We start from the raw sequence: 22,939 nt of genomic DNA, 5'->3' as shown, positions 1-22,939 counted from the left end.
GGAGGAGGAGGAGGAGGAGGAGGAGGAGGAGGAGGAGGAGTTTTTAAAGAAGTCGCAACATGACAAACTCTGGACACAGGCGCCATTGTAAAACAACCACTACTCGACATATATCCTTCCCTGTAACATTTCTGTCTTTGTCTTCTTTATTTGACTGAGGAGGACCGGGACGGTGGTGGATTTCTTGCGTTTTGAGAGTTTTTTTGCGTTACCTTGGACTACGTTTGATTTTTTTTTTTTGGGTGCTTTTCCGCCTTTAATCGACAGGACAGCTAGGTGAGAAAGGGGAGAGAGGGGGGGGCAGGCAGGAAATCGTCACAGGTCGGACTCGAACCCTGGACCTCTGCGTCGAGGCATAAACCTCTATGTATATGTGCGCCTGCTCTACCCACTGATCCAACCCGGCCACGTTTGATTGTTTTTTGTAACCGATTTTCCCTTATTTTAAAGAATATTTATTTGGATTTTGTAGTGGGACAGATGGTTTGCAGGTAGATGGGGTGGGGGGTTTCCGTGTCGCAGCCTCTGGACAAAAAGGGCTGGAGGAGAACGCCTTCATGTGTCGATTTTTAGAGAAAAATACTGTAATACTGTAATGAAGTATAACACAACAATATCCTCGATGTGGGGCGGTAGTTTCAGTACTTGACTTTGTATTTGTGTAGGTACCTCAGCAGAGAGCGTGCCAAAGCGGACATTCACTAGGATAAAGCACATCAAATGTCTTACGGCGACGCACACGAAGCTAGAAATACAAGCGGGTCGGACAAAAAGGCGTCTGAAAGCAAACCGAAAAGCCCCCAAGAGTGCTTTAACCCCCCCCGGTTTTCTTTCTTTCTTTTTTTTTTTGTTGCTGCTGATTGTGTTCAAGTTCATTCGATAATCTGAACTATCTTAACGCCACGCCGGTCCGCGGTTTAACTTGAAAGAGGCGAGTTCAGTCCCTCTGCAGCGTGAACGTAAAACCAAACCAAAACTGAAAACGCAGCCTTCTGGCGGCTCCGAGCCCGAAGTCCACCGAGCTGTAGGTTACGCCGAGGTTTAACTTGAAGAGTTGGGTCACTACGTGCTTCACTTTGCCGGCCCGGCGTGCATCGTTTTCCGTGAGAAGGAATCGTCTTTCGGCCCTCGAATATGAGAGGAAACGCGGGATTCCTCGATTGCGCAGGGACCTGGATTTTGAAGTCTTTGCTTCCGCAGCTCTTGTCATGACTAGGGTTGGGCATCGTTTGGATGTTTCTACGTTTCCGATGTGACATGTTCACTAGCGATCACGTGCAGTGAGCGGTGATTACGCTTTTATGTCCGTTTTTTGGTGAGCCCAGAGGGAAGATATGGCATTTTAAAAGTAGCCTACATTTACGGTGGCTAGCTAACGGCAGACTACAGAGGAAGGGGGATGTTTTGACGTCCGTTTCGGTGCGACAGAGGGGAAAATATTTCAGTCGACACATTAAGCGGAACCGGAATTGGCGTTCTAATCCGGTCCGATTCCTTACCGGTTGCGTAGTGGAACCGGCTTTCGGTACCCAACCCTAGTCGTGAATACTGGAAGTGTATTTGTTGGGTTGGCGAGGCTAATCATTTGCAGTGTTCACATGCATTTGAGATGAAGGCATTTTAATTTTTATTTCTGGTGTTTCACCCAAGGGGTCCAGGGTTGTTTTGTTTTTTTTGCTCGCAGAGCGGCAGGCTGCATGTTTCGACTGATGATTAATGTCTTAATATTTTTTTTAGATATGGTGTGGTTTGGTTTTTTGATATTCACCCACGACGACGAAGATGCATTTAGGTCATTTCTAATATGCTTGTGCCATATTGAAGTGTGTGTGTGCATGTGTGCGTGTGTGCGTGTGTGTGTGTGCGTGTGTGTGTGTTTGTTGCTGTTCAGAGGTTATCACTTCATTTGCAATAAATCGGGCCGGAGTGGAGTGGCTTTTCGTTTTGAACTGCAAATCTTTATTTTAGTTTTCCCGAGTTTGAAATCAAAAGCACATACATTTGTAGAAAAAAAAAAAAAAAAACGGTGTAGAAGAAGAAATAATAATATAAATGTGAGATGTATTACGTCCTTAATACAGGAATTATTGAATATGAAAAGATGCCAGCTGTTGTGTTGAAAATGGTTTTAACCGTCGCACCCTCGAAACTTCTTAACGCCGTCAGTTTAGGCGCCGTTCGTCCTCCGTACAGTTTCCGATACGCTTGGCTGTTGGGTGTTTGCGAGGGCTCCAGTGCTTGTACTTATGTCAGAATCTTTATTTTCTATTAAAAAAAAAAAAAAAGCAAAGAAATACTAACAAGTGGGTGTGTGTGTGTGTGAGTCTTGCATGCCATTGTTCGTATCTGTACCGGTGTCCCCCAGAACGAGATCGCCCCTTCTTTAAAAAGACAAGCAGCCCTGCAGCTCTGACCAGGTACCGCCCGCCTCATCCAAAGACACTGGACGACTTACGTCAAGCCCACAGCCCGAGGAGTCGCTCTCTGACCCGTGGGGGGGGGGGGGCGGGGCAGAGGCACGTTCAGTCTCAAAACGGTGTACCCCGTGTTGCTCCGGATTTCCTGGTCGAACGACGCGTTTCCCTCGGAAACGGCGGGAAACGGCGGGAAACGGCGAGCAATGGGCTTTGAATGACGTTTTCTCTCGTTTTGGTGGCTGTGTTCAAAGGGGTAATTTAAATTATTGGAGGGGTGGTTCCAACCCCTCCAATAATCAAAACTGGCCAGCGCCAGCTTTCTTTTTTTCAAACTAATAAAATTAGGTTTCTACATAAGCGTGACCTGACTGTCGGCCCCCCGGGTCATCAGCGTCAGCTGCGCAGTCATGAGATCTGGACTGGCGCCTCGATGCTCTTTCGTGCGTCTGGCGACGGAGCGAACGCCGAGCCGTTTTTTTCTGGGACCTCGGCGAAGCGCTTGTGTGTTGTATATAATTCCTCATGACACGTGAACCCTAACACTAACCGTAACCATAACTTGTCATGACAAAAAAACCGAAGGACGCTCACTAAAAGAGGCGTTGTGTCATAAACGTTTATGACTTGTTTATGACACGTTCATGACAGTGTCACGTCCAGATGTCGTGACTGAGCTGCTGACCCTGATGACTCATGGCACTCTTATGTAGATACCTTCAAGTAAAGTCTACATTAATGAAGACATTTGCACCATAAATAGAAAAAAAAGCACCGGAATACAGAAAATTAAGTGTTAATTGCTCAAAAGTGGGCTGAACGTGGCCCTGGCTTTTACGGCCGACGGTAGCCGTCATTACATCAGTGGTGAATAATCGTGTTTTTAAAGCTGCTAGTGAATCCTGCAGAACGAGGGGAACCCTGACCGGTCCGAGGTCAGGAGGACACTAAGGAGGAAAAGAAAAGCCCTTCTTCTGTCTGCAGGATTCACAGCTCCCTGGAGTCCCGGGCGTCCCCTCAGGACGTCCCGTTTAACAGTCCATAATGCCATTGTGTTGCACAGTTGAAGTTGAATTGCAGAATTCATATTTGTAAAATCATGAGAACAAAGATAATAAAATTATTGAGATTTACTGGTGTAGTACCGCTTGGTTCTTGTTTTTATCTATAAATCACTGGAAGGCAGAAAGTCTGGCTTTCGAGGGGTTTTTAAAGCGCCGTTTTCTGCTGATGTTTTCTTTCTACTGACACAAAAACAATTCTTGCGCGATATGTTGCAGCCTTTCACAATGTGTTTATCGCACCAGCTGACGATAGAAATATATATATATATATATATATATATATTGTGCAGCCAGTGGCTGAATGATTTAAAGATTTTCATGCAAATATGACTTTAATGAGAACTGTCCTTTTAATATTCCTACAGGGTCTTTGAATGGTGAATATAATAGTATATACATTACATATTTTATAATATATAGAGCCAATATTATGCTTAATTTTCAGGTATAGACTCATTAAAAGTAATGTCTGTAAAACCTAAAACAACATTGGAAGTCATCTAATTTAAGCCTCCTTTGTTACTACTCCTACCTACTGTATGTAATGTTCTCCCACTTTATTAGTAGAAGAAAAAGCTTTAACTCCGCTATAATTTAGTCAGACAAAATCTTAGTGAAATACTGTCAGTAATTACTAAGATTTTTATTTTTAATAAAACATGCAAACTAAAACTACAAAAATCCCCTTTCCAGGAGAGTTCTTATTTTGAAGGATGCAACCGGAAAGTATTGCCTATGTGCAGTTCCGCTACCTTGATATTAAAGCAGTTGTAGTTGCTGACCGCGGCCACTAGAGGACGTGAAACCCCTTTCAATTCTACATCCATGGCAGTGGTTTTCAGTGCAGTCTACATGAGAACAAAAACCTGTCAAATGTCCCTTTTTTATTGCGTTCTCAGAAGTATAACAGAGCTTCCACAAAGCTGAAAGTGTGTTTCGGACATCATTCCTACTTTACCTGAAATGTCAACACGTTTTCACAACAGTAAGAGGCGCAACAAACATCAGTCGCTCTGCAACCCTAAGTTATGTTTCCCTTATAACCTTAAACTCCAGCGTTGTATCCAAGGTGACAAGAGTAAACCGTATAATGTGGATGTTTATGAAATAAACCTAACTGGCTTGGATTCAAAGTAAGGACTCCTCACATATTTCGACACTGACTACTTTCTATTTAAATGTTACCTAGGCCTATATTATGCATGGATGTATTAAGAGAACATAGATAGGCCTAAATAAGATTGTCGCGTAATTACGTTTTTTTTTCTCTTTGCTTTGGCGCACAACCAGGTGGGTCAAAATGTATTGATTTTGCGGGCCGGATCACAATTTGCGACGGGCCAGATTCGGGCCGCGGGCCTCGAGTTTGACCCATGTGCTCTATTGTAAGCAGCTGCTACACAGAACACAGAGGGAGATTTTCACCGTGTATCACAGTGTAAACAGATCCTACTGTAGGGCTGTTACATGACAGCGTGTTGAGTGACGCTGTGACAATGAACCACCTGCCTACCGTGGGGGGGGGGGGGTACTTTTGTCACGTTTTACTCGAGCTGGAGCGACATTTTGATCAACCTCTCAGTCTGAAACCACGGCGAAACCAAGCCTGGGGACTGACCTTAATTTAGTTGCTAATTAAGGTCAGTCCCCAGGCTTGGTTTCGCCGTGTCTTGGCTGTCTTGAAGAGAGGGCCCCTAAATCTAAATCCAGTTTTTAAAGGGCCTGTATCACGCCCACTTTCAGGTTCATTGTTGTATTTGGGGTTTTCTATTAGAACAGGTTTACATGTATAAATGTTAACAAAAACATTTTCTCATACTGCCTCTGTCTGATACGCTCTGTTTTAGCGCCTGTCTGTTTAAGAACCCCCTTCCGAAAAAGCCCAGTCTGCTCCGATTGGTCAGCATTTCGGGACTGAGTCACTGCAACCTCATTGCAGCCGGGGAATGACTGTAACAGCACTGTAACGCCACTTTCTACTTATATATAAGGTATGAGAGGGAAGGAGAGAGAAAGAAAGAATGAGGTAGGGAAGGAATGAGAGGGAAGGAGAGAGAAGGAATGAGGTAAGGAAGGAAAGAAAGGGAAGGAGAGAGAAGGAAAGAGAGGGAAGGAGAGAGTGAAGAAGGAGAGAGAAGGAAAGAGAGGGAAGGAGAGAGTGAAGAAGGAGGTAGGGAAGGAAAAAGGGAAGGAGAGTGAAGAAGGAGGTAGGGAAGGAAAGAGAGGGAAGGAGAGAGAAGGAAGGAGGTAGGGAAGGAAAGAGAGGGAAGGAGATATATATATATATATATATATATATATATATATATATATATATATTTCCTTTTAATCTTAGTCTAGTTGTGACATCACAACCGTACGGAAATCCTGACGGCTCGTTTTAAGGCCCAGTTTCTGAATACGATTGAGCCAAACTAAATGATCTCCGAAAGAATAATAGTTTACTAATCTATGACTAAGAAGAAGAGGTCTGCAGGGTTCAACGTTAAGGGGCGCGGGTAAGACATGCAGGAAGACCGTCACAGGTCAGACTCGAACCCTGGACCTTCTGCGTCGAGGAACCAACCTCTGCATATGTGCGCCCGCTCTACCAACTGAGCTCACCGGCCACTTTTCAATGTTTTTTTTACGCTTTTTCAAACTTTTTTGGGGAGTTTTTTCTCTCGGCAAAAACTATTTGTATGGGGAGGGACAGTAAAAATGGACTTTGGGCCAGTACAATTTATCACTTGCCTGACTGGACAAGTAAAAAACAAACAAAAAAACCTTAACGTTAAACGTCTTACTTTCTTTATTCTTTCAAATAAGGGTCGGTGTGGCCTGGTTGGTTCAGCGGGTAGAGCAGGCGCACATTTACTTTGAGGCTTATGCCTCAACCCAGAGGTCCAGGGTTTGAGTCTGACCTGAGACGGTTTCCTGCATGTCTTCCCCCCCTCTCTCTCTCACCTAACTGTCCTATCAACAGTTAAAGGTGGAAAAGTCCAAAAAAAAATAATCTTAAAATGAAAAAAAAAAAATAGGGGCCGATCACAGAGACGTATACACAAACAGGATTTGGGATAGTGGGCCCCCAGTGGGAAATTCCACCCTAGGAAGAGACCCACAGTCCAATATTCTTCTCCAACTCTCACACACTAAAAATAAATCAAAAATGACGAGAGTGTTGCACTCATTTCCAACATAAGTGCTACCTGGAGATGACTCTTCCTGAGCGCTGACAGCTGAGAGCGGAGAGACAAGAGGGATGGAATTTAAATTTGAAGTGTGTGAGTGTGAGGGACACATGCACCCCGAATACAGCCGCTGGCGCAAAAAACGTGGGACTTTATCTTTGCCTGTGAGTCAGGATTAACACTGGAACGAGGAGCCGGGGGATCCAGACTAAGCAGTCCAACGGTTCAGGTGCTGGGGAGGGCATGTCCTAACAGACCCTACTGCACTCTCCTTGTGCCTACGGAGCTGTGGAAAACCAAAGAGCAGCGTTGATGCTCGTCTAAGGGCCGATTCTTATCAATAACACTCGCGTGATTGCATGATACTTGCTATCATCTATAAGAAGAAACAAAAGGTGTGTGTGTGTGTGTGTGTGTGTGTGTGTGTGTGTGTGTGTGTGTGTGTGTTTTTTTACCACATATTTCCAAGTCAGTAAAAAAAAGGTTTAAATGCAATAACAACAAAAAAAATATATGTAGTATCTCTCCCTTATATCATTTCAAAAACCAGGAGTTATTATTTGTAGGGCTGGGCGATATGGAGAAAATCAAATATCACGATATTTTTGACCAAATACCTCGATATCGATACCGCAACGATATTGTAGTGTCGACTATTGGTGCTTTCACAAAATATTTACACAATGAGATTTTTGAAAAATAATAATCAGTAATGTTGATATAATGACTAAGTGGGTAAAGGCGAATAATAGCAGTTACAGTCTGGTAAGTTCAGAAAAGTACATCACTTTATTGTAATGTAGCCTTTAAAACCAGGAAAAGACACCACTTATGCCATATTACCATATCCAAAACCTTAGACGATATCTAGTCTCATATCACGATATCGATATAATATCGATATATTGCCCAGCTCTAGTTATTTGTAATTTTTCTGGTATTTAAAGTGACAGCTGTGCTGAAAACATCTTTGAAATCTATTCAAATGTATTTTTGTGAAGTGCAAAATTGCAAAGCATTTGTATTCACATGTCCATCATAATATGTGAACATGCTTTGTCCGATGATGTCCATTTTATGAAATATGGATGTTATGGAACAAAACAATGAGATCACTATTTACAAAAACGCAAAAGAAATGCAAATACTTAGTTTCTTAAGCCAGTGGCTGGACTTGTAGGCCGTTATATTGTTGGCTAGTTTACTTTAGAATCAAACATCAGATTTTATAAACTACATGTGTTCTGTGTGCAGGAATCTTAATGTGTAAAGTAACTAGTAACTAAAGCTGTAACAGATGAATGTAGCGGAGTAACTAAAGTAACTAGTAACTAAAGCTGGAACAGATGAATGTAGTGGAGTAACTAAAGTAACTAGTAACTAAAGCTGGAACAGATGAATGTAGTGGAGTAACTAAAGTAACTAGTAACTAAAGCTGTAACAGATGAATGTAGTGGAGTAACTAAAGTAACTAGTAACTAAAGCTGTAACAGATGAATGTAGTGGAGTAACTAAAGTAACTAGTAACAAAAGTTGTGGTGGAGTAAAAAGTCCAATATTTCTCTCTGAAATGTAGTGGAGTAGAAGTAGAAAGTGGCATGAAAAGAAAAGACTCAAGTAAAGTACAAGTAACTCAACAGTTGGACTTAAGTAGAGTACTGGAGTAAATGTACTTAGTTACATTCCAGCGCTGGCAGTGATGGAGCGTCTGTCATCACAACAAGCCTTTCTCTCGCTCTCAGGAATGCAGATTTTTTATACCGGGCAGCAGACAGGTGCCGCGCTGCAGGCCGACGTGTCTGAACAGAGAGACAGACACTCGGAAAACCTGCATCAGCCCGAGTCTGTGACCCACTCAGCGGTGAGGAAGGAGAGAGGGAGGGAGGGAAGGAGGTAGGGAAGGAGAGAGAGGGAAGGAAGGAGGTCTCACTGTTGCTGTTATATGGAGGCTGGTTAGACTTCTGATCACTTTTAGCTCAAGAATCTCACCACGAGGGTTGCTTAGCTCCATACGTATATTGTATGAAATTGAGATGCATATTAAACTGGCCTATAATCAAGGGCGTAGGTTTTGTTTCAACATGGGGGGGGGGCATTGTAACTAGGGGCTATGGTTCCTCCTCCTCTCTCTTTCCTTCCCTACCTCCTTCCTTCTCTTCTTCCCTCTCTTCTTTCCTCTTTCCGTCTCTTTCCTTCCCTCTCTCTCCTTCCCTCTCTTTTCTTCCCTACCTCCTTCCCTCCCTCTCTTTCCTCCCTTACCTTCCTCCCTCTCTTTCCTTCTCTACCTCCTTTCTTCTCTTTCCTTCCCTACCTCCTTCTTTCTCTCTCCTTCCCTCTCTTTCCTTCCCTAACTCCTTCCCTACCTCCTTCCCTCTCTTTCCTTCCCTACCTCCTTCCTTACCTCCTTCCCTCTCTTTCCTTCCCTACCTTCTTCCCTCTCTTCTTCCCTCTCTTCCTTCCTCTTTCCGTCTCTTTTCTTCCCTCTCTCTCCTTCTCTCTCTTTCCTTCCCTACCTACTTCCCTCTCTTTCCTTCCCTCTCTTTCCTTCCCTACCTCCTTCCCTCCCTCCTTCCCTCTCTTTCCTTCCTTACCTCTCTGCCTCTCTTTCCTTCTCTACCTCCTTTCTTCTCTTTCCTTCCCTCTCTTTCCTTCCCTACCTCCTTCCTTACCTCCTTCCCTCTCTTTCCTTCCCTACCTACTTCTTTCTCTCTCCTTCCCTCTCTTTCCTTCCCTATCTCCTTCCCTCTCTTTACTTCCCCCTTGGTGTAAGGTTGACATTAGACTTGAGGCATGATGTTGGGTGTAACAGAAAGGGACTTGATTAGGGCGTTGATTTGACCCACAAAAAAACAACTTGGACCAAATGACATGAGACTGACTTGAGCACCACGCCGTCATGTTCTCACAATCCACTTTTTTATCTGAAAATGTCAAATCTATGGCGGTACAGTGACTTTTTTTCCCTTCCTTTATTAACTTTCAGATTCTCCACTAATTGGCATTTCTCACGTATTAAATTCATTTAGAATCAAACATCAGATTTTATAAACTACATGTGTTCTGTGTGCAGGAATCCTAATGTGTAAAGTAAGTAGTAACTAAAGCTGTAACAGATGAATGTAGTGGAGTAACTAAAGTAACTAGTAACTAAAGCTGTAACAGATGAATGTAGTGGAGTAACTAAAGTAACTAGTAACTAAAGCTGTAACAGATGAATGTAGTGGAGTAACTAAAGTAACTAGTAACTAAAGCTGTAACAGATGAATGTAGCGGAGTAACTAAAGTAACTAGTAACTAAAGCTGGAACAGATGAATGTAGCGGAGTAACTAAAGTAACTAGTAACTAAAGCTATAACAGATGAATGTAGTGGAGTAACTAAAGTAACTAGTAACTAAAGCTGTAACAGATGAATGTAGTGGAGTAACTAAAGTAACTAGTAACTAAAGCTGTAACAGATGAATGTAGTGGAGTGAAAAGTACAATATTTCTCTCTGAAATGTAGCGGAGTAGAAGTAGAAAGTGGCATGAAAAGAAAAGACTCAAGTAAAGTACAAGTACCTCAACATTTGGACTGAAGTACAGTACTGGAGTAAATGTACTTAGTTACATTCCACCTCTGTGAAGCACCATTTTGTCAGCTCAAGTGAGCACACTCCATGTTTCTGAGTCTGTCAGCTGCCACTCTCCTCCTCTCTGATTGGACACGGGGAGTTTAACAGCTTATTGGAGCCTGCAGGGAACGTTTTTGTGAAACTTCATGAAGTCAGATGGATTGTGAAGCCTCGAGGCTGCACTGAACAGCAGGAGGAGTCCTGCTGGGAAAAAGGTTTCAAGATAAAAAATGTTTTCTCAAAATGTCCCTCACCTTCCGCTTTCTTTGTGTTGGCATTCGCAGCGCTACGGAGGAGGAGGAGGAGGGTCTGGTGAGTCCACACAACACTCCTGGATGGTAGAAAAACGTGCTCTGGTTTATCAGCATTTCTTTAAACCAATCACAATCGTCCTGGGCGGTGCTAAGCTTCGGACGGAGCCACGGTGCCTCTGCTAAATAGTCTCAGGAAGGAACTTGTTTTGGTGGAACATGTGGACGTTCAAAAGTAGTTTTAGTCGTGCAACAGAAAACTCAGATTGGACAGATAGTCTAGCTAGCTGTCTGGATTTACCCTGCAGAGATCTTAGGAGCAGTTAACCATAGTCCTCACAAATCCACCAGAGGTTAGAACACCAACACAGAGACAGAGGAAGGGGACGGACATCCGGCCGAAAATGAGGGTCATCTGGCGGAATTTCCGTCGGCATCGGAACAATCCTAGAAATGAAATGTGGTGGATATAGACTAGGCCACAGGTGTCAAACTCGAGGCCCACAGGCCTCTCACAAGTTTTGATCTGGCTCTGCGTATCAATTAAGGTTCCCAATAAATGTTGGCCCGCCTAGTTGTGCACCAAACCCAAAAGACAGGAAACTGTTTTTCAAACTGTAAATTACGCGACACTCGGAGCAGAATTTGGCCGATTTTCCGATCGTTGAGACTCATAAATTTCCCCAGAAACAGAGTTTTAATATTCAGGCTGTGAAACAGGTTGCTGTTGAGTTGGTTGTGTGGTAGCCTGCTTTTAAAAATGTAATATTTACTTTGCTTGTTGATTTTCTAAATTCTATCATGGCTAGGGAACTTTTTTGCTGACTTTTTGTAGGGCTTTATGTCAACAAAATGTGACAAAAGTAAAAAAAAAAAATAAGCCACAAAATAGTTATAAAAAGCAACAAAACTGTCAAAAAGCTACAAAAATGTGAGAAATGTCTAAAAAGGCGACAAAAAGTTGAGTTTGACCCCCCCTGGACTAGGCAATGCCAGACTACTGAACTGTCTACTTCTTCTTTTGACTTATAAGTATTTATTTCCGTTTTTATTAATTACTTATTAATTAAGTACTCAGTGAAATGACAATAAACTTCAATTTATTCTTTTAAGAATAGGTTGGATGCATTTTGCCTAACTAATTTATGAATTGTTAGACAATTTTAACCATGACATGAATGTGTTTTATAAAAACATGTTAAAATGTGAATATATATATATATATATATATATATATATATATATATATATTCGTTTTGTGTTGCTTGAGTCTGGAATAGAGGATTTTATATCCTGTACCAGGAATCTTTTCAATAAAATTTCAATAAAGTGAATTGACTTTATTACTGCAGAAAAATGGTCACCAGTAGAGCTTTTATTTTGAAAAATAAAACATGCAGGGAGTTCCCTCCAGCTTGCCGCCGATCTCATTTAGCACCCAGCCCCTCCACAGGTAGACGGAGAGGTCGGTGACAGAGACTTATCCCTCCCCCCACCCCCCCAACAAGCTGCTGAAGGTGTCCGCCGGAGATGAACACAGCCTCGGAAGGATTTGAACCGATTTTTTCTCCTAAATAACGAACGGTTGAAGGATGCGTGGAGCCGGCAGGTGGTCGGCATGGAGCTCGCGGACGTGCATCCTCCTGCTGATGGTCGTCACACGGACCCTATCCCAGCGCACAGGTAGGTGGACGATGCACTCTGTACTTTATTCTCGGAACTATTTTTTTTTTGCATGTTTGCAAGGCTACCTGAATTAATACGGCGGAGTTTTGAAGAAAATGTGACTGCAAAAAAAAATATTTTGTACAGTCCATAAAAATTGCAGAAAATACTGCTTTGAAATGATGTCAGACACCAGCAGGTTTGGGATCTTTGGAAATAGGCTACTTTCTAGGGGTCGACCGATACTGGTTCTTCAAGGCCGATATTATATTATTATTATTAGTAGTTAATGAAACCGATAACCGATATTTGGAACCCCGATATGCATTTATGGTAAAAATTAAAATCTTTTCGTCAAAATTAAGATTTTGGAATGTTACAAACGCCAACGCAAATGTTTGTTTCAATGCTTTATGCAATTATGTAATAAAATTGAAACTTTAAAACATAATACACAGTTAAAAAAAATCAAACAAAAATAGCTTCCTGGAGTTTGAACATGTTAACAGTTTGGTTGCAGGTGTTGCAGACTACTTACAGAGCTGTAGCGGAGCCAAAGTAGCGCACTTTTTTAATAATTAACTTTATCGGTTATCGCTAAAATAAAACACAGATACAGATAATCTGCTAATCGCCAAAAAAAACGGGCCGATAATCGATTTATTCTTAGCTCTGGATGAGTGTGTTTTTTGTTTTTTTTTCGTCACTGTGCAGACTGATGTCATGAAGTGGCGTAGGTATGAAACGCCAATTTGTATGCCATTAGTGGCGTGTTATCAGGACGCATACTCGCTTTTTACCGTTGGGCCTCCATTGACTTACATGACCTTGCGATTGCGTTTGACGCCGTAGCGAGTAGTATGAAAGGGTGAAAATCCACGTAGGGAGGTTGGTCGGGGTGGAGGATGGGACTTTTACCCAGGAGACGTGTGACGTTTCCTCACCACGTTTGTTCTTTCCCTAAACCCAACCTGCGTGTGACGTTTCCTAAACCCTACCGTAGCCTCGCGATAACGCGTAGCCTCGCGATAACCCGCCACGTGGCTTTAGAAAGTGGCGTGTATGTTAACGCTGTGACGTTGTAGCGTGCCGTCCGCTGTGTACAGCGTAGACAAACCCGTGGATAACTCAAAATGCGTACAGATAACACGCCACTTGGCTTTTATTTAGTAAAGTGGCGCGTATGTTTACGCAGAGTCATGATATCATGTTGCACTGTGTGAGCATCAGCGGGGTTTGTGAACAGTACTTGCCCTCGACCGATACCGATAATCTGCAAATGGCCGATAATCGGCCCCCGATAATCAGCCAGGCCGATAATTGGTCGACCCCTGCTACCTTTAGTGTCGTTAACTGGCTCTACAGCACTTCTTATCTCAGAAAAAAAAAAAAAAAACTTTTGAATTGAATTTCTGATATTCTCATCCACTGCTGAATTTCTCTGAATAATGAGCAGGCTGTGTGTGCTGACACATGATCTCATCGCTTGGTTTTTTTAGGCTGGAATGAAGTTGTGGTTGATGTGTGAATGCCTGGACTTGTCCATTGGGAATGATGAATGGCTCCTAGCATCCCCTCTACTGTGTTCTGAAGCCTTTGTTTGCTTTGCAAAAGTGAAGCATGTAACCTCTGCGTCTCTTTTTAGTTTGAGTCTATATACTTTTTTTGTAGTTTTGCATCTCTCTCTGGTGGTTTTTACACCCTGAGGTTGTATGGTACCTCGTTGTAATAGTCCTAATTGACTATTTGAAATCACGATTATTTCACACGATTAGCGGTCGACTTTTGGAAAGTTGTTGCATTTATTGAACTTCAAAAAGTAACAGTGAAAACACCTTGAACTGTGAAGTTTCCCTACATGCTTTTTTCCCGTTTGAACTCTTTTTTTTAATTCCTCTTCAGAACACGAGACAAAATAAGAGTTTGCGTGCAAAATGTAACGTGCAAAGTAGCAGTTTTTCTCGATTTTCATTGTTGTTGTGATCATCGGGAGCCGGAATCAAAATTGCGATCAAAATTGGATTAATTGCACAGCACTAAGTTCAACAGAGACTCTGTCCTGGGAAGCCCCCCTGACCCCTCGAGCCCCTGTTCCCGGTCGGCCCTTTAAGTAATCCATCAATGATTTTGAACTTGTGTGTGTGTGCTGGTGTTTTATGCCTTCTTTAGGATTCATATTTAGGTTTAGAGTTAAGAATTAAGTGTTCATGCAGGTGAGGGATGTTACTTGTGAAGGTGCTTTTCAGCATGTTCTAGTGCAGGACTGTGTGTGTGTGTGTGCGCTTTGTGTGCTACTGTGTGTGCTACTGTGTGTGTGTCTGTGTGTGTGTGTGTAAAGGGTGGTGATTTGCGGTTTGTTCATATTTTCCCTTCTTCAGGGCTCATCAGTCTCTGCCCCAGAGGAACAGACACACTCAATCTTCAGCGCCAAGTTTTACCACACACACACACACACACACACACACACACACACACACACACACACTGCACTGACATTCAGGCATGCCCACACATTCGTGTAGAGACTTATTTGCAGAAACCCTCTGACAAACTTCACACAAGAATTCATGAAAAATCTGCTCACACTCAAAGAAATCCATTTTGATGGTGCAATTGTTTTTCTTTCTCTTGTTGTTGTTTTTTGTACATTTCTTATCTCAGTGTCATGTCATTCAAAAGAATATTTGCAGTGTAGAAGGAAAAACTTTCTGCAAGCAATCGTCAACATATGAGTCCGATTTGAGTCCGTCCGTCAGAATTGAAGAATTCTCTCTACGCTCATCGTTTTTCTCCGATGTCCAACAATGATCCAGGGAGAAATCGAGTCACGTATGGAGTAACGTTAGTACAGGGGGAGTGACGGCTGGAAATCTGAAGAAGGATGGGAAACAGTTTTAACATGACTTTAAAATCGACACCCACCGAGCCAAAGTGCTTATGTTATCATTAGTTAGCTCGTTCGTGTTTCCTAACTGCGTCGCGAGTTTTGGAGCTTAGCTGGGAGCTTCATGGAGACAGCTAAAGGTAATGTTAGCTGTCCTACAGCTGCCAGAGTTAGCTTCCACTTCCTATATTACCTTCTAACAGCTGGATTCTCAGTAACGTGACAATCTGCCAGAAACAGGTTGCTTATAAATCACTATATAGTAGTGGCGGCACCATTTGGCTTAGTTATCAATGCCATTAGCATCGTGGCTAACACGTTTGTTACCTAGTTTCTGACAAATCGTTCCGGCTGTGCTTTGTAACATGATGTCGTTGTGCTAACCGAGCACCGTTAGCCTTTACAACCGAGCCGCTTCACTACACTTGTTAGATAATGTTCCATTCCAGAGTTCTCTGTTGAGTTGTGTTTGTCGCTGTGTGCTCGTGGTGGAAAATAATGTAAACGGAGAGCGGTGTGTTGGAAATGCAATGCGCCGTGACGTACAGTAGGTCCCCTTTTAGGCCAGGCTGATGTTAGAAGTCCCTCTAGTGGACAGAATGTGTAAGAAAAACCACATGCTTACAGTAGCATTGACAATGCATAAGAGTAGTGTAGTACATATTAATTACAGGCTGCATATGAGCATTAAATATTAGAATATTATTAGAATATTTAAAAAAATAACAAAAGAAATTTGAATGGTATTATGGTTGAAGACTGACAGCTCTAGTTTACACTTAGCTACAGTAGAGCTCCAGAATGTGGCAACACAAGACATGCATTTTGAGAAACAGATTTTTGCAGATTGACATTGTTTTGTTTTGAGTCCCAAGTTAGTCTCGAGTCATTTGGTCAAAGTCTCAAGTTATTTTTTTATATTAAGACGTTTTCACAGGTTAAGAAACTGTCTCAATTTAATAAAATCCTTTGGCTCTGGCTAAAACCTCTTTGGGGGGGCGCCATCACTTTCTCTATGCAGGAAAAAACCCTGAAGTCGAGTCCTTAGTTAAGGCAAGTCAAGTCCCACCTTTTTGAGTCGTCCAATCGTGATTCACAGTTTCCGCTACTGCATCGCATACTTGATAGTTTGACAGAAACACGACAACGTTAAGTTATATTAATATTAATTATTAAGTTTTATTATTTTATATTTAACAGCTAACATTCAAACTCGTGATGACACAAGTCGTCGTCATGCCTCAAATCAAGTCGTCTCGAGTCACTAACACACAAGTCCAAGTGTTTTTTTATTTTTTTGTCAAATCATAAGTCATCAGAAAGGTGACTCGAGTCTACTCGAGTCCAAATGACCAAGTCTGAAGTCCACATCTGTGAGCAGATTTGAAAGGTTTTCTGGGAAAATGTAGGAAATTGATAACTGAAGTACAGAAGGATGAATCAGGCCTGTGGGAAAAGTGGCTCCACCAAAAAAAGGGATTTGCAAAAAACTGTCAAACATTGAGCATCGTTAATTAATAATTTACTGACTAACGGTGTCAGAGGAGCAGAGGGCGGGTTTTTCCTTCCACGCAAATCTGAGGATTCACAAGCCTTTGTTTTCTTTCTCTGCATTTAACAGATATAGCGCCTCTCAGATTTACTGTGTTTACATAACATGTAAGTACTTAACAAAAGTATGCTGCAACACAGGCAGCAGACGTTTCCCCTGGGTGGTCCTTGATATATGACGCTATATATTTTATCAAAGCGAATGGCAACAAAATGGTCATAAAACCGTCGTACAAATTGAGTAACTGTTCACATAACTGCATGGCATATATTCGGGATGCAAAGGGAATATAATACAGGGGATAGTTACATCAGAAGGGACATGTCAGACTGTTTATCTCATGATTTAACATTTTCTTTCCTGGATGCACAGCCTGTCTGAGCATGACGCCCATTTCTGCTATCACAAATGTGGAAATTTCCCTTGTGTAGGGCCTATATATATCTTTGTATTATAGCTGCAGGCCAAGTTAGACACTGGATACTTTCATGAAGTGATATATTATTATAGCATTTTATTTGCCATCTTGTACACAGAGTCTTGTGACTATGAGTTTGTTTCTTTTAAAGAGTTCTCACAGAAGGACATGTGTGGATTTCTAAAGGAGCACTGCCCCTGGTTTGCCCCATGTTCTGATAAAGAGTAAGATCCCTTTTTAAGGGGGAATGTGTTTGTGGTTAATGATTAAAGGGTGTAAATTGCAAGTCTAGAGTGGGATAAGAGGGTGAAATGAATGGGGACTGGACGCTGGACTAGAGCTGGGCTATATATCGATATCGTGCTATGAGACTAGATATTTTCTTAGATTTTGGATATCGTAATATGGCATAAGTGGTGTCTTTTCCTGGTTTTAAAGGCTGCATTACAGTCATTTTCTGAACTTACCAGACTGTAACTGGTCTATTATTTGCCTTTACCCACTTAGTCATTATATCCACATTACTGATGATTATTTATCTAAAATCTCATTGCGTAAATATATTGTGAAAGCACCAATAGTCGACACTACGATGTTGTTGCGGTATCGATATCGAGGTATTTGGTCAAAAATATCGTGATATTTGATTTTCTCCATATCGCCGTCTGTCACCACTACAGCATCAAAGAGTCTTCTTACCGGACAGCTTAAAAAGCAACGCTTGGTCAGGTGCCTTTTTGGCGTTTGTTACTGATGTAAAAAAAGTCTACTTTAACGCCTCACAGGACAGATCCATTTTTGCGACATGACTGAAGCGTGCGGCGGTTGTGGTTATCGCCAACATCCGTGGTTATGCTCCGCCGATGGGCCGCTGAGAAGAAGGGGGGGGGGGGGGGGGGGACGCCCCAACAAAAAAAAAAAAAGAAAGAAAAAAAAAAAAAAAAACTTTTAAGTGACAAACAGTCACTTAGTTGCTGAATCTGATCGATCTGAATTTCAGATCGACAAATTGTTAAGTTCTGCATCTACTGATCGTAGAAGCGTTCAACAGATTCATTTTCATAAAGATGGGCATCGGCCAGCTTTTTTGACGCGCAGCATTTTTTCAAATGCAGCTCCGCCTTCCCGGGATGCTTTGCGGGCGCGTTAAAGTCGCTTGACGTCACCCGTAGGAATAAAGTGGTGCGCTGCGCGACCGAAGCGTTGCACGGCCAGGTGGATCTGCACTGTCAGTCAGACGCAGTAGGTTGGGACTAGGGCTGGACAATATATCCATAATGTATCGACGTCGATAACGATACCAATACTGTGACTTCGATACAACATTTACACATTACAGCACAAATCTTTTCATTTACGTGTCAGCTTCCTACTACGTGAGCCTCGTCTCTGTGTAACCTAGAGTTTTTCCTGCATGTCTGTACGATGTGTAGCGTTAGACAGCCAAGCTGTTTTTCACACGTACAGGCAATTTGCTTCTCGTTCCTCGCCTTCAAAGTTCAATTCATTTTAGCTTTTAGTCGTGCAACATTGCCCCCATTTTCGCTTGTCGCATGGACGTTCCATGGTCTCGTGCACGGTCCGAAATTCATTTTGGCGAAGCTGCAGCTACTTTATTCTGTTGCTCTGCTGTCTGCACATCAGAGCTTCGCGGGGGGGGGGCGGGCCGACACACAAACACTGGCGCAGCCACCACGTCACTTCTGTTTACTGATAGACAGCGTTTACCTCAGGCTAATTAATTAGGTAGTATGTGTGCCCCCCAACAACTCTTTGGAGTGGGCCAAATCTGGCCCCTTGCAAATTTTTATCCGGCCCGCATATCAGTTTAGCTCCACAATAGATTTTGGCTCGCCTAGCTGTGTGCCAAACCAAAAGGACGGGAAACTGTTTTTCAGAGTGCAGTTACGCGACAATCGGAGCAGAATTTGGCAGATTTGCCAACTTATAGACTCAGAAATACCAGAAAGTTTACATATTCAGGCTGAAAAAAAAAAGATTCCAGGTCGGTCCATCTGAGCTTTCATTTTCTCAAAGGCAGAGCAGGATACCCAGGGCTCGGTTTACACCTATCACCATTTCTAGCCACTGGGGGACCATAGGCAGGCTGGGGGAATGCATATTAATATTTAAAAAAACCTCATAAAGAGAAATTTTCATCCCATGGGACCTTTAATGCGATTCTCATTTTCCAGTGTGGCCCTTAGTGAAGTCCACTTTGACACCCCTGCAGTAGAGAACAAGGTGTTGTATCCTCAGATTGAGCAAACGGCAGCACCTTAAAACAAACTTTATGTTCCACGTAGCCGGGAGGACATTTCTCCACTGCGGTTCATTCCCATTTTTTTTTTTTTAAATCGGTAATTACAGTTTTTATCCTGCGAGCATCTCAAATTCAGCCCTCAGACTGATCCGACCTGTAGACAGTAACACATGGAACATCAAAGCCCCTTTTTACAACCGCACGAAAATGATGAAACCTTCCCTACAGAGGGCTTTAAAAAGGCCCCATAAAGGCAGCTGTGGGTGTTTCCTACCTGCTGCCAGCTACTTAAAGGTGACAGTGGAAGTGTATGTATGATCTCATGCTGAGGGGGGGGGGAGAGGATGTTTTGCTTTCCATCTTTCTATGCAATCTGCCATCTAAACCGGTCGGTCAGAAGCCGCTCTGTGTTACTGGGGAATGCTTTGTTTTCTCAGCTGCAGAGCTTTGAGGTGGTGATGGCGGTGATGGCGGTGATGGCGGTGATGGCGGTGGCTGTGGTCTGCTTCTCCCACCTGCTCCGCTCTTCAAGTTCTAATCAGCTGTAGTCGCCCCACAAATGGCGGGTAAACATTAGGGTTTAATTTCATTTCTAAACGTAGGAATTAGGGCTGCACAATCTTATCGTTATCAGCTGGCACGATAAACACATCGTGAAAGACCCTCAGATAGGGCTGGGCAATATATCAGTATAAATCCATATTGTGATATGAGACTAGATATCGTCTTAGATTTTGGATATCGTAATATCTTGATAGGACTTAAGCTAGGGCTGCACGGTATTTTGGTTGGTCGTCTACATCGCGGTGTGCGCATGCGCGATAATGTCTCATCGCAGGACGTTGCGATGTTGACGCTAAAACCTTTTTTTGCTGCTTGGTAGAAAAGTAAACTTTCACCGTTCTCCTTTTATCGTGATCGTTACCAGCCGACCCTTCCCCTTTTAAGGCCGGTGGTCATGTGACTTAAGATCAATGTATTAACCAACCAGAGCAGGCCCCGCTAGTCGACCACAACCTGAGATTTAGAGAAAGAAACATTCATGCATTATTACTATCATTCACTTTAGCCTGGATTGATAGCATTGGTATGATAGTATGGTGTCATGTCAGTCAACCAGTGTATTTCTTCCTAATGCCCCTCTCCAAAATCACTTGAGAAGAGTAGTCACGGCGCATATTTGCTTTGGTTTTTGTAAAGCATTAAAGTTCAACAGAGAGTGGTTCACATAAGAAAATTTCCTTTTTCATTTTTATTTTCTATGTAGATGAACTCCCCCACAAAATCACCGCAGTAGTCGAGAATGATTTAGTATATCTAAATAGGGCTATGTATGTGATCTTGTAAAAATGTGTCTTTTTTTCATATCGCAGTATATATCGCAGGAAGAAAAAAAATATCGCAATGCCAGTTTTTTTTCAATATTGTGCAGGCGTAACATGAGCTTTGTCTTTCCCTAGTTTTACAGGCAAGTGATGTCATTTTCTGAACTTACCAAACCGAGCTGTTTTTTATTTTTTTTTGTTACCATATTTGCCTTTACCCACTCAGTCATTGTATCCACATTGCTGATGATTATTTATCACAAATCTCATTGTGTAAATATTTTGCCAAAGCACCAATAGTCGACCCTACAAGATCGCCGCAATATCGACATCGAGGTATTTGTCAAAAAGTAAACAAATATTGTGATATTTGATTGTATCGCCCAGCTCTGCTCTGAGATGTTTTGTTGGTTGAAAGAAAATATCAGTAGAAAATTAAAAAATGTCATTCTTATTTCTAGTGCTGCCTTTTATATCCAATTCAATGTTCAATTTGTTCAATATAAAAGAACGTTGGGAATGATTTCCTTTCATTTGTTTTAAATTCAACAAGCAGTTTGTTGTATTTTAGCAGCAGAACTGAGAACACTTTAATATCCGTTTGTTTATCGCGTGTGATAGTTATCGTGATATTCCACAACGTTAGCGCATATTTACCCCATATCGTGCAGCTCTACTAGGAACCGGAATCTGGCTCCTGGTTGGAGCTTTGGACGCAAGTTTGATTGCCACAACAATGCAGCCGAGGTGCCCTTAGGCAAGATATTTCATTTAAGCCTATGTGGACAATGACATCAGCTAAAATCCCTGAAACGTACTGCTAGGACTGACACTGACTCTTAACCCCACCCCCCACCCCCCCATCCATAGTCACTACACTTTGCATTAACCTTCGTCCTGGACTATACATCTGCCAATTGCACATACTATATATTCTTTGCACATTCTGCAAACACTACATTTTTTTCTTCCACCAATAAAAACTGATGGAAATATGTAACTTGTGCGATATAACGCCACAGGTTTGTGCAGGCTTAAGGAACCGAGTGTTAGCAAGGCAATTAACTTCAGCCTGGAGCTAAGTTCATATAAAAGACTTAAGTATCCTTCTCGCACTTGAATCTACAAGCCATGATACCAATAACTGCGCCCAACCCTCCGAAAACAGAAGCGGTTTGTTCACAAGAATCAGTAGCTCTATTCCACGGCTGACTCATTTCTACTTATCATTCAAGTTTACTGGCCGACGCTGCTCTACAGTGGAACTTTTCTGCGTGCAAGACTTGAGCCTGAACTGCCCTCAACCCGAACCCAGAGTTGATTCATCCATTGTCTTCTCTTCCTATGGAGGCAGCAACATGTTTTGCATGGCACATCTCGTCAGTCTTTGTATTTATTTATTTTTTAAATCATTTCCACCAAGTAGGGCCAAAACCGACTCTTGTGTGCACATATCAGGCACAGGGGTGACTGGCCAGCAGCGCTGGAATGTATCTATGTACATATATTTCAGTGCTGTGCTTAAGTCCAAATGTTGAGCTACTTGTACTTTACTTGAGTCTTTTCTTTTCATGCCACTTTCTCCTTCTACTCCGCTACATTTCAGAGAGAAATATTGGACTTTTTACTCCACTACATTCATCTGTTCCAGCTTTAGTTACTAGTTACTTTAGTTACTAATTACTTTACACATTCAGATTCCTGCACACAAAACACATGTAGTTTATAAAATCTGATGTTTGATTCTAAATGAAACTAGCCAACACTATAACGGCTACAAGTCCAGCTGAAATGATTAGATAGATAGATAGATAGATAGATAGATAGATAGATAGATAGATAGATAGATACTTTATTCATCCCGACGGAAATTGTAGGCTTCCAGTAGCTTAACAACCATAACATAACATACACACATATATCTCGCATACGTAAAAATCATAAACACATATTCACAACTGTTTGGATTCTTTTCCTTCTACAATGGGAGGATCTTTCTGCATCGAGTTCTTTTACTTTTGATGCCGTAAGTACATTTCCCCTTATGACTCTTACATTCTTTTACTGAAGTAACATTTTCAATGCAGGACTTTTACCTGTAACAGAGTATTTATTTTTAACAGTGTGGTATTAGTACTTTTACTGAAGTAAAAGATCTGTGTACTTCTTCCACCAGTGGAATGAGGACTAAGTGTCAAAATGCCATGGAGGAATGTGGGAGGACAAAATTCTAGTTTGAAGCAGCTTTCATTTCTGCGTTGATGTCATATATTGGACAAGAGTAGAGCTGTAACTTTCTGGCTAGAGTGTTGATGAGC

At 42.1% G+C, this 22,939-nt stretch overlaps 1 protein-coding gene across 1 annotated transcript in view; it reads left to right on the top strand.

The window, feature by feature from the left end:
- Positions 1-11,963: 11,963 nt before the first annotated feature.
- Positions 11,964-22,939, top strand: part of LOC120554632 (collagen alpha-1(XVIII) chain-like) — a 72,196-nt gene continuing 61,220 nt past the window's right edge. The window contains exon 1 of the mRNA XM_039793650.1: positions 11,964-12,197. Coding sequence (XP_039649584.1) covers positions 12,107-12,197 — 91 coding nt within the window. The 5' untranslated portion in view covers positions 11,964-12,106. The remainder of the gene's footprint in view (positions 12,198-22,939) is intronic.

This window comes from Perca fluviatilis, chromosome 24, assembly GCF_010015445.1.
Source record: "Perca fluviatilis chromosome 24, GENO_Pfluv_1.0, whole genome shotgun sequence".
In the NCBI taxonomy this organism is placed as follows: domain Eukaryota; kingdom Metazoa; phylum Chordata; class Actinopteri; order Perciformes; family Percidae; genus Perca; species Perca fluviatilis.
The sequence above is the reverse complement of the archived record's forward strand: the minus strand, read 5'-3'. Positions and strand labels throughout refer to the sequence as shown.